Source organism: Molothrus ater, chromosome 3 (assembly GCF_012460135.2).
Source record: "Molothrus ater isolate BHLD 08-10-18 breed brown headed cowbird chromosome 3, BPBGC_Mater_1.1, whole genome shotgun sequence".
Lineage (NCBI taxonomy): Eukaryota > Metazoa > Chordata > Aves > Passeriformes > Icteridae > Molothrus > Molothrus ater.
In genome coordinates, this window is record NC_050480.2 from 110803477 (window position 1) to 110822384 (window position 18908).

The 18908-nt window shown below is 49.2% G+C and overlaps 1 protein-coding gene across 1 annotated transcript in view; it reads left to right on the top strand.

Moving 5' to 3' along the window:
• Positions 1-399: 399 nt before the first annotated feature.
• Positions 400-18908, top strand: part of XKR6 (XK related 6) — a 175478-nt gene continuing 156969 nt past the window's right edge. Inside the window, 2 exon segments of the mRNA XM_036380820.2 lie at positions 400-663; positions 665-1125. Of these exon segments, the coding sequence (XP_036236713.1) occupies positions 400-663; positions 665-1125 (725 nt within the window).

An 18908-nucleotide genomic window follows, 5' to 3' on the forward strand; every position in this document is an offset into this window, starting at 1 on the left:
TCCAGCCTATTCCCTCGGCTCCTGTCCGGGTCAGCACCGAGCAGAGCCCAGCGCCTGCTCCTCCTCTCCCGCTCACGAGCAAGTTGAGCTCCCCGCTCATCCTCCCTTTCTCCAGGCCTCATCCCCGTGGGTTCCCGGGGCCAGGGGGGACGGGGCACGGAGCATCCCGCTGCGGCGGGCGCTGTCCGTACCCGGGCACGGCGTGTGGAGGGCGCCGCTCCCTCCCGTCCGCGCCGGCCCCGCCGCCGGTCGCTGTCGCCGCCAGGCGGCCCCGGCCCGTCCCGCGCGCCGCGGAAGCGCCGCCCCCGGAAGCGGCGGGCGGGGGGAGCGGGCACGGGGGGGGCAGAGCGAGCGAGCGCCCGGCGAACGGGCCGGGGACGCGGCGGCGGCGGCAGCAAGATGGCGGCCAAGTCGGATGGCGGCGGCGGCGGCGGCGGCGGCGGCAGCGGCTTCGCCCAGCTGCACAACCTGGACGAGGCGGCGGCGGCCACGGGCGGCGGCGTCGGGGCAGCGGCGGCCGAGGTGGCGGAGGAGCCGGGCGCAAGCAGCTCCTTGCACATCTGCCACTGCTGCAACACGTCGTCTTGCTACTGGGGCTGCCGGAGCGCCTGCCTGCGGAACCTCTTCGGGCGGGCCGCCGCCACCGCCGCCGCCGAGCCGCTGGCCCCGCGCCCCCCCTGCCGCCGCCGCCGAAGGGCCGCCGGAGGGCGGCGAGGCGGCCGAGCGGCCGTGGCTGGACTGCCTGTGGATCGTGCTGGCGCTGCTGGTGCTGCTGGGGGATGTGGGCACGGACCTGTGGCTGGCGCTGCACCACTACGGCCGGCGGGACTACTTGTGGTGCGGCCTCACCCTGGCCTTCGTGCTGCTGCCCTCGGTGCTGGTGCAGATCCTGAGCTTCCGCTGGTTCGTGCAGGACTACACGGGCGGCGGGCTGGGCGCCGTGCAGGGGCTCAGCAGCCGCGGGCCGCCCATGATGGGGGGGACCGCGGGCCGGCGTGGGGGACCCGCCGGCGGGGTAGGAGGAGCCGGCGGCACCGCCACCCCCGGGGCGCAGCGCCTCTGCAGGATCTCCGTCTGGGTCTGGCAGTCCGTCATCCACCTGCTGCAGATGGGGCAGGTCTGGAGGTAAGGGGCGGCCGGGGACTCCGCCGTGCCCCCGGCGGGGCGGGCGGCGCGCTGGGTCGGGGACGGTGGCGGCGGAGGGGCGGGAGCGAGGACTGCGAGCGCCCGGTGCGAGGGGGACGTGGGGCAGCGTCAGCCTCTGCTCCGGGGGGATGTGGGGCACTGTCACCTCCTGGTTTGAGACGGACGGGGACAGTGTCACCTCCTGGTTTGAGATGGACGGGGACAGTGTCACCTCCTGGTCCAAGGTGGACGTGGGTCAGTGTGCACTGGCCGAGGAGGGGCTGCTGTAGGTAGTTGTCGGCACCTGGTTTGAGGTGGATGTGGGTGACTGTCAGCTCCTGGTCCAGGATGGGCATGGGTCAGTGTCACCCTCTGGTTTAAAATGGGTCACTGTCCCCTGGATGAGGTGGGGAGCTCTCAGCTCATGGTCCAAGGTGGACGTGGGTCAGTGTCATCTCATGGTTTGGTGTGGGTTAGTGTCATCTCATGGTTTGATGTGGGTCAGTGTCCCCTAGACAAGGTGGGGCAGATGGGTGTCAGTGTCACCTCGATAGGCTGAGGTGGCTGTCCCCTAGCTGAGGTGGACCAGATGGCCATTGCTGTTACCTCATGGTTGGAGGCAGACGTGGGGCAGTGTCATCTCATGGCTTGAGGTGGATCGCTGTCCCCTGGCTGAGGTGGGACTGATGAGAGTCAGTGTCACCTCATGATTTGAGGTGGACATGGGTCACTGTCCCCGGCTGAGGTAGGGCAGATGGGGGTTGTTGTCGAATTGTGGTGTGAGATGGACATGGCTCAGTGTCACCTCGTGGTCTGAGGTGGTGGTGGTCAGTGCAGTGCTCCCCACGTGGAGAAAGAGGGGAGATTTGGGGGTTACTCCAACTTTGAGTGAGGAGAGACCCAAAGACTCCAAAGGGAGGAGTGATTCCCACAAAATGAGCTGGGGGGACATGGGGGTCATTGTCACCTCATTGTCTGAGGTGGACCCTTGCCAGTGCTCCCCATGGTGGAGAAGGTGTCAAGGGCCCCCTTGTGCTAAGGGGACATTTGAGGGGAAGAGAAGTTCCCCCAAAATATGTCTGTGGGGCTGAGGTGGGAAGAGTAGCGTTGGTTGGTGCAAGCAGGACATGAGATGGTGCTCCCCACGTGGAGATTTGGGGTGACCCCTTCTTCACTGAGAAGACCCCCAAAGGGAGCACAGATGCAGCATGTGGGGCTGAGGAGAGGGGATAGGGCTGCTGTCACGTCACAGATTGGAGGGGGCACAGTTCTGTGCCCCCCATGGTGTGGGATGGAAGGGATTCTGGCTCCGTGGGAATGAGATGGTGCTCCACAGGCATGGGGCAGGACTGGGAGGGGGGTTCATGGAGCTGCTCTTCCCTCCAGGACAGGCCCAGGGCTGGGGTGACCCTGGCAGTGGCAGCACTGCAGAGGGAGGTCCTGTGTCCCTGGAGGGGACTCACCCCATCACCCCCCTCCTGGAGCCAGGGGGCAGCCCGGAAAAGCCCCCATGGAACACAGGGGCTGCTCCAGAGAGGGTCTGCGGGGGGATGGACCCGTGGCTGCCAAGCACTGGGAACTGCTGGTTCCAGAGGGTTGACGTCCTCCTGGCACAGATCCCGTGGGGATGAGAGGGGTGAGGGTCTCATCCATGCCCGAGAGCCTCTCCCCAGCCCGTGGAGCGGGAGCTGCTGGCTCGCTGACTCCCCTTGAACCGAAGGAGCGGGTGGTGGGAGTGGAAAAACGCAGCGTGATGCCTCGGCTGTGGCTGTGGAGAAAGGAGAAGCCTCCTCGGTGGGGACGGCGGCGGTGGGGCTGCCGGTGCCAGCCTGAAGGTCAGGGATAAGGGACTCTTCCCTGCCGGAGGGAGAGGTCCTGGGGTGGAGGAGACACTGGCCAGAGGACGAGTCTGGAAAGTGACCTCGGGCTCGGCAGGAATAAAAAAACATCCTCCAGTGCGAGCTGGAAATTACGTTATCCTCCCCAAAAAGAGAGGTGGGAGGAGGCAGGGAGGGATTCTCCAGGATGAAAGCCTGTGGATGCAAACACTGCCACAGAGATGTCGGGCTTACCGAAAGAGGTGGTGTAAGGACAGCTGTAAAAACCTGGCGTGGCCCAGCATCCTCTGAGCTGGGGCGCGGGTTGGTAACGTGGAAGGGGTGTGAGATTTGGGGTGGGGGTAGAGGGACAACTCTGAGTTGTATCACAGGGTGGTGGCTGCACCCCCTCCACACCATGGATGGGTCAGGCTGTAGGGAAAAGGCTCCAGATGGGGGTCCCTCAGCGTTTGTAGCTTTTCAAATAATCCTTAGGGATCAAAGATTTTTATTTTCCCAATTTTTTTTGAAGAAGCCGCGGGGGTGGAGGGGAGGGGATCTGCGTGGGAAGGGTACGTGAGATGTGTACGTAGGAAATAAGCCCATGCAATCATGCAGTGCAACAGCAAATACATATTTCTTCTGCATCTTCAATGTCATTTGTGCAGCATTCAAAGCACATTTGTTCTCAACTTCTGCTTGGGGGTTTATTCTATTTTTATGGGTTTTTTACGGCCGGGATTTGGGCTGGGGGGTGGCGGGAGGGGGATGTCTGCGGGTGGTGCGTGCGAGGATGATGAATTGGTCCGCGACCCTTTCTGCTGCTTCCCCTGGTACTCCCAAGTGCTGATCCCATCAGCAAAAGCAGTTCTCAATGCAGATGCTCCTCTGGCAAGTTGGATTTTTCCTTTCTTGGAGTCAGGCAGAAGAAATGATTGTGTTTTAGCTGTGCACAAACACCCCATGCCGTGGCACGCTCAAGTGAGCATGTGGGGAGGGGGATGCCGAAGGGATGCCAGCAGGAACAGAGGGGATTCATGTAGGGGGCTGATTTTTGGGTAATAGGAAGAAACAAAGCTCAAGTTGCCCAGACTTTTCCCTGCTATGCTAATGCAGAGGAAAAACATTTGCTTCTGAGATTGTGCAGGGCTGGGAATGCCAAAGGGGACTGATAAGGAATGCTGCAGCCCGGATCATGTTAGGTGAAATCAGGGATCTTTCTCTCCTGTTGATTTCTAATCCCACCAGCACCCAGCTCCCGCTCTTTAAGGCACGCTGGACAGCGTGGAGCCGACTCCCAATATCTGACCAGAGCCAGAATTAACTTCCTGGGATCTGTGGAGCAGCCTCCACGAGGGTGTCTTTTTGCATTCCCACTACAGCTGTTGCCAACGCCATTAAAATTAATCTCGGATGCGGTGATGGGACTAATACTGGATCGCACTGGTTTGGCCGCCTTTGCCTGCAGCACAATCGCTGCCTGCTGGGGGTGAAGTTTAGGCGTGGGGATGGAGGAGGAAAAGCTGGGACAGCGTAAGTTCAGTGCGTAATGCTGCGAGCCTGCTCTCCCGTGGGATCACGGATCCGCGCTGCCGCTGCACGGAGCGTAATTGGGATCGTACCTTACGTAGGGGATGTCGTGGGTGTTGCTCAGCAGCTGGGAGCCAAACCGTGGAGAATTGGAGGGGGGCAGGTTGGAGTAGTGCAGGAATTCTCATCCTGAATACGTTAGGTAAATGTGCGTTTGGATTTTGAGGGATGACACAATTCCTGTGGCGGCTTCTTCTCGTAAATACTGGGAAGACTCGCCAATAAGATGGTGAATAAATAGCATTTTATGGCAGAAATATAAATATACATCGGGATCTTATTTTAGCAAGGCTGTCTCTTCATTTTGTCAGGGTTGTGGGAGAAGGAGCTTGTTTTGGAGCAGTCTGGATGAGGGCTTTGTCTGTTTGTGTCGTATTCAGAGGGTGGATCGTGACCAGGCAGGAGGGTTGAGGGGGCAGTGTGAGTGCTGAGGGGGCACTTAGTGATATTCCTGGAGTTTTTGTGGGTTTTTTTAGTTCAGCTGGGATCTGAAGGATGTGTTAATACTGTCTGTCTGTAGTGGTTGTTGGAAAAATAGTAAAAACATATGTGTGTGTATATAGATACATTTATTTTGAATTCTTGCTGGAAGTAGTCTGATCTCAAATGGATGCCAGTAGTCTGATCTCCAATGCCATTCCCACCAATAAAGCTTAGCTCCTGGGCTTTTTACCTTCATAAACCTACAATATTCACCTTTCCTCTCCAATCTTAGATTGTCTTGAGGACTTGAACAATTCATCCAGACTATCCAAAAAGTGAAGGATGCCAGTTGAGGCACGTTATGCTCATTATAGAGGTGCTGCAGTGCAAGCTGCCAAGGGCTGTTCCTTGAGGAGGGATGCTGTGGTTTTGCTGGAAACAGGGTGAAGACAAGGCTGTTGCTTTTGCTGGAGCTGTTCAGCCATATAAATTCAGGAGAAGTCTTGAGTAGTTGCACAGGTTATATGAATGACAGGAGTGAACTTCCCTGTCTGATGTACCTCTCCTTAACCTCTGCTGGAAGTGGGTTACTGGGTCATGGATGCTGCCCTGGAATAGGGGGTTTAGAGTGGAAAGTCAGATCCCTTGAGTTGTGCCATGCTGTTAAAGCAAACATTATTGGATTCCATTGGATTAACGGGATGTGGAGCTGAGCTAAAATGAATGCTGACCAGCTGGAAATCTCTGTGTATGTGTTAAACTATCAGTGATGGTGAGTTTTGGGACATGAATGTGCTCTGTTTATGGGGTTTGTAATTAAAACAGATTTGAATACAGATCTAGGAGAAAAACATTCTGTACAAGAAACCCCAGCAAACCACAACAAACCTTGTCATTGTTGTGACATTAAAAATTGTCTTGTGTACGTACATGGTGAGAAATTCATAACATTTAGGCAGAGAGTTGGCATCTTTTTTATTAGTGGAAAGACCAAATCTGTGAGCTGTTCATCTTTGGAGGTGGAAGGATGAATCAATGGGTTTAAATGGAATATATGGCATTTAATGACTTTGTGTTTGAGTGGATTCAGGCTCTCCTAAAATACTTTGTCTGGGATGAGCTTTGTGAGTTGGAGACACATTATTTTGGATAGTTTAGAAATACAGGCAGCTACAACTCTGAAGTTCTCCGCCTGAATCCCTCAAAGTGGAAGCCATCTGCTTGTCAAACAGCAGATGAACCAGAAGCTGCTGACCTAATGCTGCCTTCTTGTCTTGGTTTGGGATGTTCAGCTCTGTAGAGACTTTCTGTAAATTTGCTGCCTTCCTTGGCATGTTGGAATATTTTTTTCAGCTTTTTCTGGTTAGCTCGTCTGGCAGCTGAGTTTTTCCTTTTAGCCAAGTTTTAACAGCTTGCTTTTATAGTATGGAGTTTTGTCAGTTTTTGACAAGTTGGCAGAGGGAAGACATTCTGGGATAGATGATAAATATGTTCTCCCTACAAAATCAGGTCTGGGGTATAACTTTTTATATTTTTTTCCAGTGAGGTTGTTCTCCCTTTCAAAAAACTTACCCATTCCACCCCCATTTCTGCAGGATCTCCATAAGGAATTGCTGGGCTGTGGGTGTAGAGGTCCAACAACATCTACAGAGCATATAGGTTGTGAGAGAGTGGAAATAATAATAATAATAATCATAATAACGATGGAAAAAGGGCTTTATCCCTTGAGTGGGGTCTCCATGGGTGGCTGGTGGTGGTGATGCACCGTGTCTTGTTGAGTGGTTCCCACTAGAGGGGGTCCAACCACAGATGTTGGAGCGGATCTGCTGGGCCAGCCTTGGGAGGGCAGAGATTTCTCCAAACCTTTCCTTGGGAGAAATAATATCCTGCCCTGAGCTGCTGGGAGCTCCCCTTCCCATGCAACCCAGTGTTTCTGCAGAGACAGCATGGCTTGGGCAGGTGGGGAGTGGGATTTGGAGGAGAAACTGGAGTTTGGTTTGCTCTTGGATGCTGTTGAGGAAGAGCTACATGGTACCCTGTGGCTGGGCAGTGACAGCAGCTCATCACCCCTGGGTTTTGGGGAGGAGAAAAGGGGAGCAGAACTGCTTGGGTGACCTGACTTAGTTCTTACTGGAACCAGCATAAAATTTCCGTGGCTTTCAAGATGTAGACACCGTTGCAAGGTATTTTGGGGACAGGATCTCCAGGAGTCCAAAAACTGGAAGGGAACCCAACTGCTTTGAAGTTGTGTTGCAGGCTGCTTTCCTAAATGCTCCCACCCATGTGGTCCTTGACCACAACATCCCTTTTCAGCTGTTCAAGCTGAACTCCAGGAAAAACAGCTGTTTGTTTTTTTCCCACTCTCCCTATGGCTTTATCTCTAATGCCAGTGGCAGCCTGACAGTGCCTTTCCTGGTGGAGGGGAGGCAGGGTGCCAAGGGAAGGAGGGAAAGATGGCTCACCATTTTTTATGTGTTAAAATTCCAGGCTCTGTATTTTCCACCTTTCCAGACACTTCCATTTTGCTTTCAGCTGCACTGAGCGAGCTTTATTCCTTGCAGTGGTTCTTCTCTCTGAACAAATGTAGGTTATTCAGGGAGCATTTCTTTTAATGAAAAGGATGGAGGAAGAACTGATGGTGATAAAGCATCTCTTTGGAGGAGAGCTGCTTGCTCTGCCTTGAGACTGCAAGGAGCAGAAATGGGACATTAAATTTGTAATTTTCCTTGGGGAATGAAGGTGAGCCTGTGGAAAAGTCTGGATCCCTCACACAACTCCACTCTCTACTCATTTTATTTCCCTTGAATCCTGACTTGATTTTTAGCACCTGACTGTAGTGAAAATCAGCAGTAGTACAAGGCAGTGTTTTAACACCTGGAAGCTTTTAAGCAGGAGGAATTGTGAGTCAGAGCAAAGCTTTGCTAGAGAGAAAATTAAATTGTAATTAAAGGCATAAGCAAAGAACATGTGCCAAATATTGTCACTTCATTGACCCACCTTCTTCTGATGTGCTGGGATTCAGAATGATGGCCAAGCCTATCATAATGCTTTAGGGCACCAAGATGCTTTTCCAAACAGGATCCCAAGAAAATGGGGAAAGAGCTTTCCAGGGGAGGAGGATCTTTTAGAAAATCCTCCAACCTAGCAGCAGTCTGATGGAGGGAGGAATACCTGTATTTTTAACCCTGTAAAGTGCTTGATCTTTGCAGGCACATCCCATATCCTTTAGGCTTCAGCGTGAAAGATGCTCCCAAAACCTTCTGGATTGCGGGACTGAGCATTTAGCTGTGTCCCAGGAGCAGCCCACTGCATCTCTTCATGGATGGATTTTTATTTTTATATTTTTTATCACTCTCTCCATTTGGGATTTACATTTCCAACCACCCTATATTCCAGTTTCGTCCTGTGTTTGGTTATATGGAAATGCTGTAGCAGAGGAACCACATTCACAGTGCTGAGGAGGAGTCTCAGGAGTTGCTGTTTGTCCATCCCTGAACAAATTTCACTGATGGACTTTCTTTATTTCAGTATAAATGGGTGTTTTATTCCTTACTTCCATATCTTGAACCAGGAAGAAATTCAAATCTTGGCCAAGAGACAGAGAAGTAGAGCAAAAGGCCATCTCAAATGTGTCCCCAAAATTATAATGGGACCTGAAGACTGTGCTGCTCCTCACGTCTCCTTTTTTTGGAAATCTGTGAGAGCTCAGGTTCACCTCTGAAATATTCACAGTCTGTCCTTAAGTGACTTCAGCTGCACAGAAGATTTTTGCAGAATTGGCAGCTTTGTTGAAACCTTCTGTGTTCAAGCCCAGAGCCTTTATCATGACCTCTTCTTCCTCTGCTCCACTCTGATTTGGTTTACCCACAGCAGGATTTTGGCATCCCAAAGAAATATCCCTGTATTATCACGGAATAGAATCATGTCATAGAATGGTTTGGGTTGGAAGGGACCTTAAAGACCCATCCTGTTCCACCTCCTGCCATGGACGCCTTCCACCATCCCAGGTTGCTCCAAGCCCTGTCCAACCTAACCTTAAACACTTCCAGGGATCCAGGGGCAGCCACAGCTTCTCTGGGCAGTCTGGGCCAGGGTCTCCCCATCCTCACAGGAAAGAATTCCTTCCACATATCTGACCTAAATCTCTCCTCTTTTGGTTTAAAACCATTCCCAGTTGTCCAATCACTATCTGTCTATGTGAAAGTCACTCTTCTTTTTTATACACCCTGTTTAAGTACCCCCCTTTGTACAGGATGGGCTGAGGGAATAGGCATCTTCTCCCTGTCCCAAAACCCCGTGGGAAATAGGACTAGGACAGGAATCTCTCAGTGCCCTGTAGATGGTCGCTGAATGGGCACTGGGAAAACCAAGCCTGTTGTGAACAGACACAAAAATGGACACTGCAGAGGTCTCAGCTCTTGCTGGAAAACTCCTGTCAGCTGCTGAGCTACATCAGCTTTTCTACTTCACAAGTCTGCTAGATGTGGGAGAAGTTTCCCATAAAACCCTCACCATTTTGGCAGAACTCTTATTAAAAACTCCTCAGGAGCCGTGATGCAAAAGCCTCTGGCAGCTGGAGCTGCCTTTATCACTTTGCTAATTAAACCTGTGGGAAAAACCCAAACCTGAGTGAGGGAGGATCATGTCCAGCTGCCAGAACCTCCCTCAGCTCATGGGGTTCTGTGGGGTTTTCTGTAGGGGCAGGGAGCAGGATCATATTTTGCTTCTGTGATGGACACTGGACATCACAACTCTCCAAAAAAAAGTCCAGGAGAGATGAGGTCCCCCATCCTATCAGTGGGGTGGCTCAGGATCATCTCTTAAAGCAGGGACATGTCACATATCCCTATGAGTTTAAAAAGTTCCAGTCTCTGGGAAAATCACCATTCTCCCATTTTCTCCTGTAAAAAAAAGATCAGTTTAACTCCTCATGCTTGGATCCCCCACACAGGCAGCCCTGGATGACAGGATGGCAGAAATACATTGCCTGATCTACCAAACACAGAAGACAGCAGTGAAGCACCAGGAGTGGTTTTGAGTTTGGGATTGGAATTCATCCCAGTTATGTCTAAGCGAGGGAAAAAAGAGCAACGGAGGCCGATGTTGTTGAAGTAAAAATTGTAAAGAGTGGTATAAGCAGAAGGCATTTAAATAATGTAAACAGTCTGGCATGGGAGGAAGGATGGGAGGCATTCCAGAAACAAAGGGAAAATAGTTTTAAAACATGGCTAAAAATACAGCAACTCTTGAATTCCAGAGATTATCTCAATTAGCGCTTTTCAATATATCTTTACAACAGAATTGTAGGAGTTCACAAAAGATAATGGAGGCTATGAGATACGGAGAAGTGATATACATTTGTTTAATTAAAAGGATGAAGGGCTCCCTAAAATAAGATTCACTTATCTTCTGTAGCAGGGAAAAGCGAGGTTATATCCGGAAAACTGCAGCTCGTGGCACCGTAGTGTGGAGAAAGCATGGAGAGAGCCAAGGCTGGGAGGAAGAGCCCCTTCTTCAGCCTCAGCAATTCCTTGCTCAGTGACTTTCAACAGCAAATCCCTTCCCATGGGATTTATGTGCTATTAGAGCAAAATGGGATGATTTTACATTTCCAAGAGGATTTTGTTTGATGTTCAGAGAGCAGGAATTGGACATTTTTGTCCAACAGAAAATCAAATACTCAGACATCAGAGCTTTGAGGGGCAGGCAAACTTGGTTTAAGCTGGGAATCTGTGTGTGTGGAGCTGTGCATGGATGTGCTTGATGTCCTCTGGCTCCAGAGGTGTGTGGCACATGTCAGAATTTATGTCCAGCCTCATCATTGCGTGTCCATCCCTTGGAATGGGGGGAGAAGAATGCATGGATATCCAGCTGGAAGTGCAGGGGGAGACCATAGGGGCCAGGGAGGAGAGAAGACCCTCATGCAGATCTAAATTAAATAAACCCCCCTGGATGTATATTAATATGTTAAGTAGCACTAAGCTCTGTATCCCAGCTTAGCAATATTTCGAGGCACTTTATTGCTTTAATGGAGGGATAAAATAGAACCTGCAATTATAGTAATTTTTTCTAATTGAATATTTTGCTTTATTCTTTCCCTTTCAAAGCATGACTGTAAGTACCAGCCTTCATAAAGCTTTGGAAATATTTATACTTTCCCTCTCTGGCAATGGGTGTAAATATGCTTTTTCTTGGGCAGACTGTTTGGGTCCCTCCTGGACGAGAAGCAGAACAGCTCTGGAGAGCAGTGGGCAATGCACCTTCCTCTGCTCTTTTTAATCATGGAATTCTGGGATGGTTTGGGTTCAAAGGGGCTCTAAGAATCTTCCAGTTCCAACCCCTTTCCATGGGCACGAACACCTTCCTCTATCCCAGGTTGCTCCAAGCCCTGTCCAGCCTGGCCTTGGACACTTCCAGGGATGCAGGGGCAGCCACAGCTTCTCTGGGAAACCTGTGCCAGGACCTCCCCACCCTTACAGGGAAGAGTTTTTCCCAATATTCCATCTAACCCTACTGTCTTTCAGTTTAAACCTGGGAAACACTTGTTTCCCATCAGTGGAGAGGGGGGAATGTGATGTTACAGTCTCAGTGTTTTCTGTCATCCTGCATGGGCTTGATGTGAATGTCAAGTGTATTTCTGATTTATTTCTTGTCTGTGCAGGGGAAGTGGACAATAACAGCTGTTATTCCCAGGCCATGTTCTGTGCAAGCAGGTGAGATCCTTGTTTTCTGCCACCTAAACTGAGTTTGGGGAGGAGGACAGGTAAAGCTCCTTCAGGATCCTGCTGGAGCAAGATGTAGATGGTTGGTAAAGGCAAAAGCTGAAGGGCAGAGTCCTTGCCCAAAACCAGCCAGGTGAGGCAGCAGTGCTGACAACAGGGACAAAAGGGGATTAAACTTGACAGCTGATGGTATAATTGGGTGTCAGTTGAGTTTTTTGAAGTAGCCATTTTCAGTGGCAGCTCTTCAAACCAGAAGTTCCTCCCTCCAGCTCAAGCCTCAAGCAGGCAGCGAAATGCAGCTAAATTAACATAATAATTGCATTGTGCATTCCGTGTGCTGAATCTTGGGTTTAAAGAGGGAGATTTGCTGATACTCCCTCCATGTGATGGGATGCTATCAGTTGGAGGCTGTTGCAGTAGCTGTCTCCTCGTCTAAAGGGGACTTTTGATCCAATAAACTGCTTATCTCGTGTAGTTGTCCTTTCATCTAGCGTGGGTGGCGTGTGACGGCTGATGGAAGGCGCAGTATTGTGACTCGTTTATGAATATTAATTAGAAATGGAAATAATTTGGAACAGTGTGCACCAACAGCTCTCCAAGCACCACCGGCTGCAGAAATCCATCAGTTCCTCCCTCGTGGAACACTCACAGATGCAGGGAAGAGGCTCACGTTGGGGTGTGAAGTCACCACACGGAGTCTGTCGCGCCGACACGTTGGCGATGCAGCGGGAGCTTGTCTCGGGGCTTTATTTCCCAGTGTTTGTCATGGCTGGGCTGGGCAAGGAATGATTTCCTTGGGAGAAAGAAGCTGCAGCAGTGCCTTGCCAAGTCATGTGCATCTGAGCCAGGGCTGGAGGTTGAGGCTGTGCCTGGGCACGTGGCTGTGCCGAAAGGCAGCGCGATAAGGCTCCGGCGCCCTTGTTTTAGTGAAGGACACGCTTGGCTCCTGAATGCTTAATCTTACCTTAGTCCTTGTCACTCCGGGCCCCTTGTCACACGCTGACGTAAATGCATTGTGCCACTGACGCCAGGAAAGGCTCCAGCCCCAAGTGTGATGATACCAGAGCCCTTCAGTGAATCTCACAATGGTTTGGGCTGGAAGGGACCTTAAAGATCATCTCATTCCAACCCCTTGCCATGGGCAGGGACACCTTTCCCCTTTTGTGGTTCCATTTCAAAGTCCAACCATGTGCACTGATCAAGGATAGAGCCCTTTTCATCTCTCTTGCCAGGAACTCATCCTCAGTGGCCACATCTCCTCTTGGCAGCTCGGTAGTGGCAGGATTTCCCCTCTGGCCCTGAGATGGGCTGGCACAGCGTGGCTGTTTCTGTCATGTTAAGCTTTCTTGGCTTTTGGGAGAGGGTGGCTGCCTCCAGGATGCCAGCTGGGAATGGTCCTGGTGGTGCTTCTTGAGGTGAGGGCTTGTAGGGATGATTATCATCCCAGGGATGATCCTGTGCTGGTTGAGCCTTGAAGACAACACTACCCCTGCATAGTAGACAAGGAAGAGCCCAGAAGCATGCAACACATCCTTGCAACACAAGGAAAATGTTCCCATTACTTAGGGTTAATTTTTATTTTCTTATGAGACCATGGGCTTGTTTTTCCAAGCTGATGAGGGTGTATCCAGCCTGTCAGAGTCTCCAGCAAAATCCACTTCTAGCTTTTGAACACCACCATCAGATTTACCTGTTTGGGACTAAATTTATTTTATTACTTCTGTGTGTGCATCAGTAGTGGAGGCCAGATCCCTTCATTGGATTAGATTGTCACTGTCATCTTTGGGAGAGTTATATTCAGTGAGCCACTTTGGAATTGATGCTTAGGGGTGAATCCCAGGTGAGGAGAGCGGAGAAATGCCTGGACATGTCATAAATCATGGAATGACAGAGTGGTTTGGGTTGGCAGGGACCTTAAAGCTCATCCAGTTCCAGTCCCCTCCAATGGGCAGGGACACCTTCTACTGTCCCAGGTTTCTCCAAGCCCCGTCCAGCCTGGTCTTGAACACTTCCAGGGAATTTAGCTGAGACCCAAACACTCGTGTCCCTGTGGACTCATCCCACTTGGATGCTGGTGGAGGAGGATGTGGTTTGTTGCTTCCACAGTTTTCTGGAGTGCTTTGCTCCTCAGGGAAGACCCTCTGGGGTTAAACTGGGATCATCCCTGGGAGCTCAGGACATGCAACGAGCCAAAAATGCACACTTCTGGGGTCACCCATCATCACCCAGACTCTAATTTGTGGGTTAATTTATTTTTAAAGCGAGCCAAGTAATTAACTGCTTTCCTTTAAAACTCCTCGGAGCCCTTCAAACCAGTGCTTTAAAAATGGGTTGATTATTCCGCTTTCTTCAAAGCGCGGGGTATTAGGAAAAGTCGGCTCCTGCAGGCACGATCCTCTGGCAGCCCAAGGCACTCCAGGGGTGCTGTGCCGTGTCACACCCGCTCAGTGTCACAAATCACTCGCCTGTGAGTGCCACTTGCTCTAAGTGGGGCATGACGGCTGTCACAGGGCGGCTCTGCCATCCGCACCTTCCCTTTGGAATTTGTTCCCTTCCCCCGGCGTGGCCGGGGTTGGGTTCTTTGAACCAGCTCAAGCTTTGCTTTTCAATCCTGAGCTTTAGATCTGGGATAATAAAACATCAAAGTAAACCAGATTGTTGTGGATACAGAAAGAAAAAAAAAAAAAAAAAAAGGAAAAAAAAAATCAGGACACTCAGTAGGACTTCGGGGAGTAATAAATTTGTTCTATATTTAATCTCGTATTTATTGCAGTGTCAGTATGAGACCACTTCATTTTACTACTTTAACTGTAGCTAAGAATAACTGAATCCTTGAAATATTGAGAAAGTGGCTAATACCTGGTGGTAGCTGATGGGATCCAGCTTTAATAGTTATTGATTGGCTTCAAAAAGCTCCCAGTAATATCACATTTGAGCTACTGTATGTTGGGAGTTCAAATCCTATCAGTTATTTAAGATTAGAAGTAATTGTAGATTTGCAGCTTAATCATCCCTCAGTAGGTGAAGCCAGCCAGGACTTCAGGTGTCATTTATAATTTTGCAAAAAATTATGGTTGATCTGCCCCGGTTTTATTGTGGGAAAATCTTGGCATCCCTAAATTTGAACATTCTCCAGCATTTCCTCAGCTTGCTCTAAGATTGGTGTGGCTCCTCCGATGGGGATGCAAAGCCCAGTTTGAAATCTGTTTGTCAGGCAGTGAACAAAGGGGACAAATGACCCCTGTAGGGCTGGTCCTTTCTCATAGTGCCCCATGTCTCAGAAGGGGCTGAAAAAATCCACATATCCTCATAGGAAAATGAAAATTATTCCTCAGTAAGGGGAATATCTTCCATTCAGAAATTCAGGAGAGCAAAAAATCAGATTAAACATTGCTTTTGAGTAAAAACTCTGCCGGGGTAACCTGACATTTACCTGTGCTTCAGCAGAGCTTCAAAACAGCACCTATAATGATGCTTTATTACCATTTGTGTTTTTAGTCTTTGTTTTACTGCTCTGGAGTTTCATAATCCCATTTATCAAAACATTTGGGGTTTTGTTGTTTCTTTTCTCCCTGGTATGGCTTATTGCACAATTAGAGCTTCGTTAAAGGCTCTCATTATTTTTTTTTGGTTGTGATCAAGCTCTGCTTGTAACTAACCACTGAATTTTCTGTTTGAACACACAGATCTCCCTGTAATTCCATGCTGCTCCTTTCACTGGGAATCAGATCTTTGACATTCCTGGGAAGTGACCAATTTTTTTATCAGTGAGGGCAAATTATTTCTACCTGTTTTATTTTTTTTTTGTTGATATTTAAGGGTGTTCTGAGAGGAAAAAAAAGACAATTTTTCCGATTTCCTGCAATTGTCGGGAGCCTTGTAACTTCAGAGGGGAGTTTGAATTCAGAGGTTAAGTTGCATTTCTGGTGGCTTTGCCAACTTCTTTGCCTGGGAATGGATTATTTCCCCCTTTTTTCAGGGGATTAGGGGATTTATTTGGGAAGCAGCACTCCTAACAAAGGTGTCTGAGGCACTGGCTTTACACCTCCTCCATTTACTTTGAATGAATTGCTTTTGCCATCCTGAAAGTAGTTTTTGGGGGGAATGGTGAGGAATTCATGCTTTTAATTTTGAATGTTTATTTTGGAATAATTCTGCTGAGGAATTTTAAGTAGGAATTGATCAGTGAGGATATACTAATTGAAAAATTACTGTTTAGAGCCAATTCCTACATGGAATATGGGTCTCACTGGAGCAGAAAGCTGTTTAAGGATCCTGACTGCTGGAGGAGCCAGGCTGGGAATTGTACCTGGTTGGGATCTGGTGCTGGGTCCTTGTGTGCTGCTGTGAGGCTCATAAAAGACCACAGCCCTAATTAAGAATGAAAATGCACATATTTATGATCTTTAAGTTCCCTTCCAACCCAAACCATTCCATAATTCCATGATATTCAGAATGGATATTCTGCCTAGCACTGCTCCTTATGGTCAGCAAAAGGGTCCTTGCCTTGCTGCCACTTTCCACTGGATATAGGATTAATTGGTTGTGTGAATTAACTGAGGACTAAACTTCATTAGGCTGCCATTATCAGTGCATTTGTATTTTTTCTGTCCTAAATCCTCCATGAAATCATCTGTTAGGCACTCAGAATAGGAATCTGCATTCTTAGGAACAATTTCACCATCATAAAACTGGACATTTTTACTGATCAGACTCCTTTAAATATACTCACTTCTCTTCCAGTTCTTTTTCCAAGAGGAAGCCTTTCAGTAGGACACTAAATCTGTGTTAACTCTGAGGGCAAGTTTGTGTTCTTGCCTGTGAGGCAGGTGGGACTCTGTGACACTGTAAAGAGCTCTGAGATGAGGTGTGTCCTGTCCTCCTCCCTTGGCATTGCCCCTCATCTGTTTTCTGCTCTTTACCCTTTTCCTTCTGTGGGAGTGTGTTCAACTTTTCACAGAATTATTGAAGTATAGAATCATTAAAGTTGGAAAAGACCTCCAAGACCATTGACTCCAACCTGTGACTGATCCCCACCTTGTCACTGAATGCCACATCCAGTCATTCCTTGGACACCTCCAGGGATGGGGACTCCAGACCTCCCTGGGCAGCCCCTTCCAATGCCTGGTTATCCCTTCAGGGAAGAAATTCTTCCTGATGTCCAGCCTGAACCTTCCCTGGTGTAACTTGAGGCTGTTCCCTCTCCTCCTGTCCCTGTTCCCTGGGAGCAGAGCCCGACCCCCCTGGCTGTCCCCTCCTGTCAGGAGTTGTGCAGAGCCACAGGGGCCCCCTGAGCCTCCTTTTCTCCAGGCTGAGCCCCTTTCCCAGCTCCCTCAGCCATTCCTGGTGCTCCAGACCTTTTCCCAGCTTGGAAGGTATTGTTTTCTTCAGTATTGTTGAAGTTGGTTGAAGTGTTTTATTTGGACTCTTTTTTTTTTTTTTTTTTCCCAAACCCAGGGTTTCTGTGCAATCAGTGCCTGGAGTTGCTGTGGTCATTGTTGCTTTTAAACTGAGTGTCTCCAGGGCTGGGCTGCTCACTGCTTTTATGGAATTGAGTGGCAGAAACCCAGGAACTGCAACATTTTATTAACCACAGGATCAGAGAATTACTAAGCTTGGAAAAGCTCTTTAAGATCAGAGAGTCCAACAGTTCCTGCTGCACTGCCAGGGCCACCCCTGACCCATGTCCCCAAATGCCACATCCACACAACTTTTAAGTAGCACCAGGGACAGTGTCTCCTACTGTCCTGGGCAGCCCCTTCCAAAGCTTGAGCATCCTTTTGGTGAAGAAATAGTTCCTGATTTCTGGTCTAAACCTCCCCTGGCACAACTTGAGGCCATTTCCTCTCACCCTGTCACTTGTTATGTGGGAGAAGAGACCAACCCCCACCTGTGCACAACCTCCTGTCAGATAGTTCAGGCTTCAGTTTCCTTTGATCCACGTTAATTTTCTTGGATCACCTAAGAAATGGGATACCTGTCCAAGTCTGGCTCTCCCTGCCCTTCAAGCATCATCTGCTGGGGTTACCTCAGAAAATTTTAGGTTTTTGGAGCTTGGGTACCTTTGGTTTTTTAATAAAAGACTGGTTTTTTAATAAAAGATTCCTAACAGAAATGCATCTTAAAGGCATAACAAACCAAAGTTTGTTTTACTGAAAGTGGTGTTATTGGATTTCAGAGAAACCTCTTCACAGGAGCAGGGAATGACCATGAAAGTTCACCATCCCAGACATAAAATTTGCTCCCACATCCTTTTGCCCATGATTCTCATGATAACACTGAAATTATTTGCCTATTAAAGGGTATCTATTACTTGTCCTAATCATAGGAATAGAATTAGAAAAAGGAATTCCTGCTTTAAATGAGGCTGTTTACCCAGTTCTATAACCATTGGCATAACCATTATTTTCCTTTATGCACTTTCCCATTCAGCCACAGCAGTGAAGTGTCAGATACATCTGAAACCTCTGGATTCAGTCAGCAGAGTCAGCTTTTGTCAGTTTATGATCTCACACTCTTTTTTTCCCCCCACAGGAGTTCTGTTACCTGATAAAGTTGTATCTCTTTGGGTCAAACCAGTGGGATTATCTAAATGAGGCTGTCTGCTCCACTGTCCTTCCCGACCCAGCTCTGCTCTGCCTTTGATGGGGGCCCTTCCTGGGGTGTCCTGCACTTGTTCCACCGTGCCTTTGGTGAATTAAAGAAGTAACTGCATGTCCTGAATGGTTCAGAGCTCAGAGTGACAGGGATAACCAGCTTTTGTGCACAGCTCCCTGTGATCTGTAATAACTGCTGGAATTAAAGGAAGGAACCACAGAGCAGCAGCAATGTTTGGCGTTTTTAAAGTAGTTCTGATTTAAGTGTAAAATACCGGCTTTTTTTTGGTTTTTTTTTTTTTAACTTTATCAGTTACTGAAAACAGTTCACAATGCTTGAAAGAGCCTTTCTGGCAGTATAGGAAAGTACCTTCAGAGATCTTAGGCCAAAGCACCGTGCAGCTCATTATCTGCTTTCTGATGGTGAGCAGAAAAGAGCACAGCTGGCCCAGGAAAAGGAGTTGGATCTGGGCAGGTACATCCTGATTTTCCTCCAGGTTCGTGTGCCATCATCTGGCATTTGTGGCTTTAAAAGTTTCTGAGCAGGAGGTGGTGTGTGTTTAATAGCCCACAGTGAATGCTTTAGTCCTTTGAGGGGTTTTGGAGCTTGGCAAAATTTTCTTTGTTTTATTTTT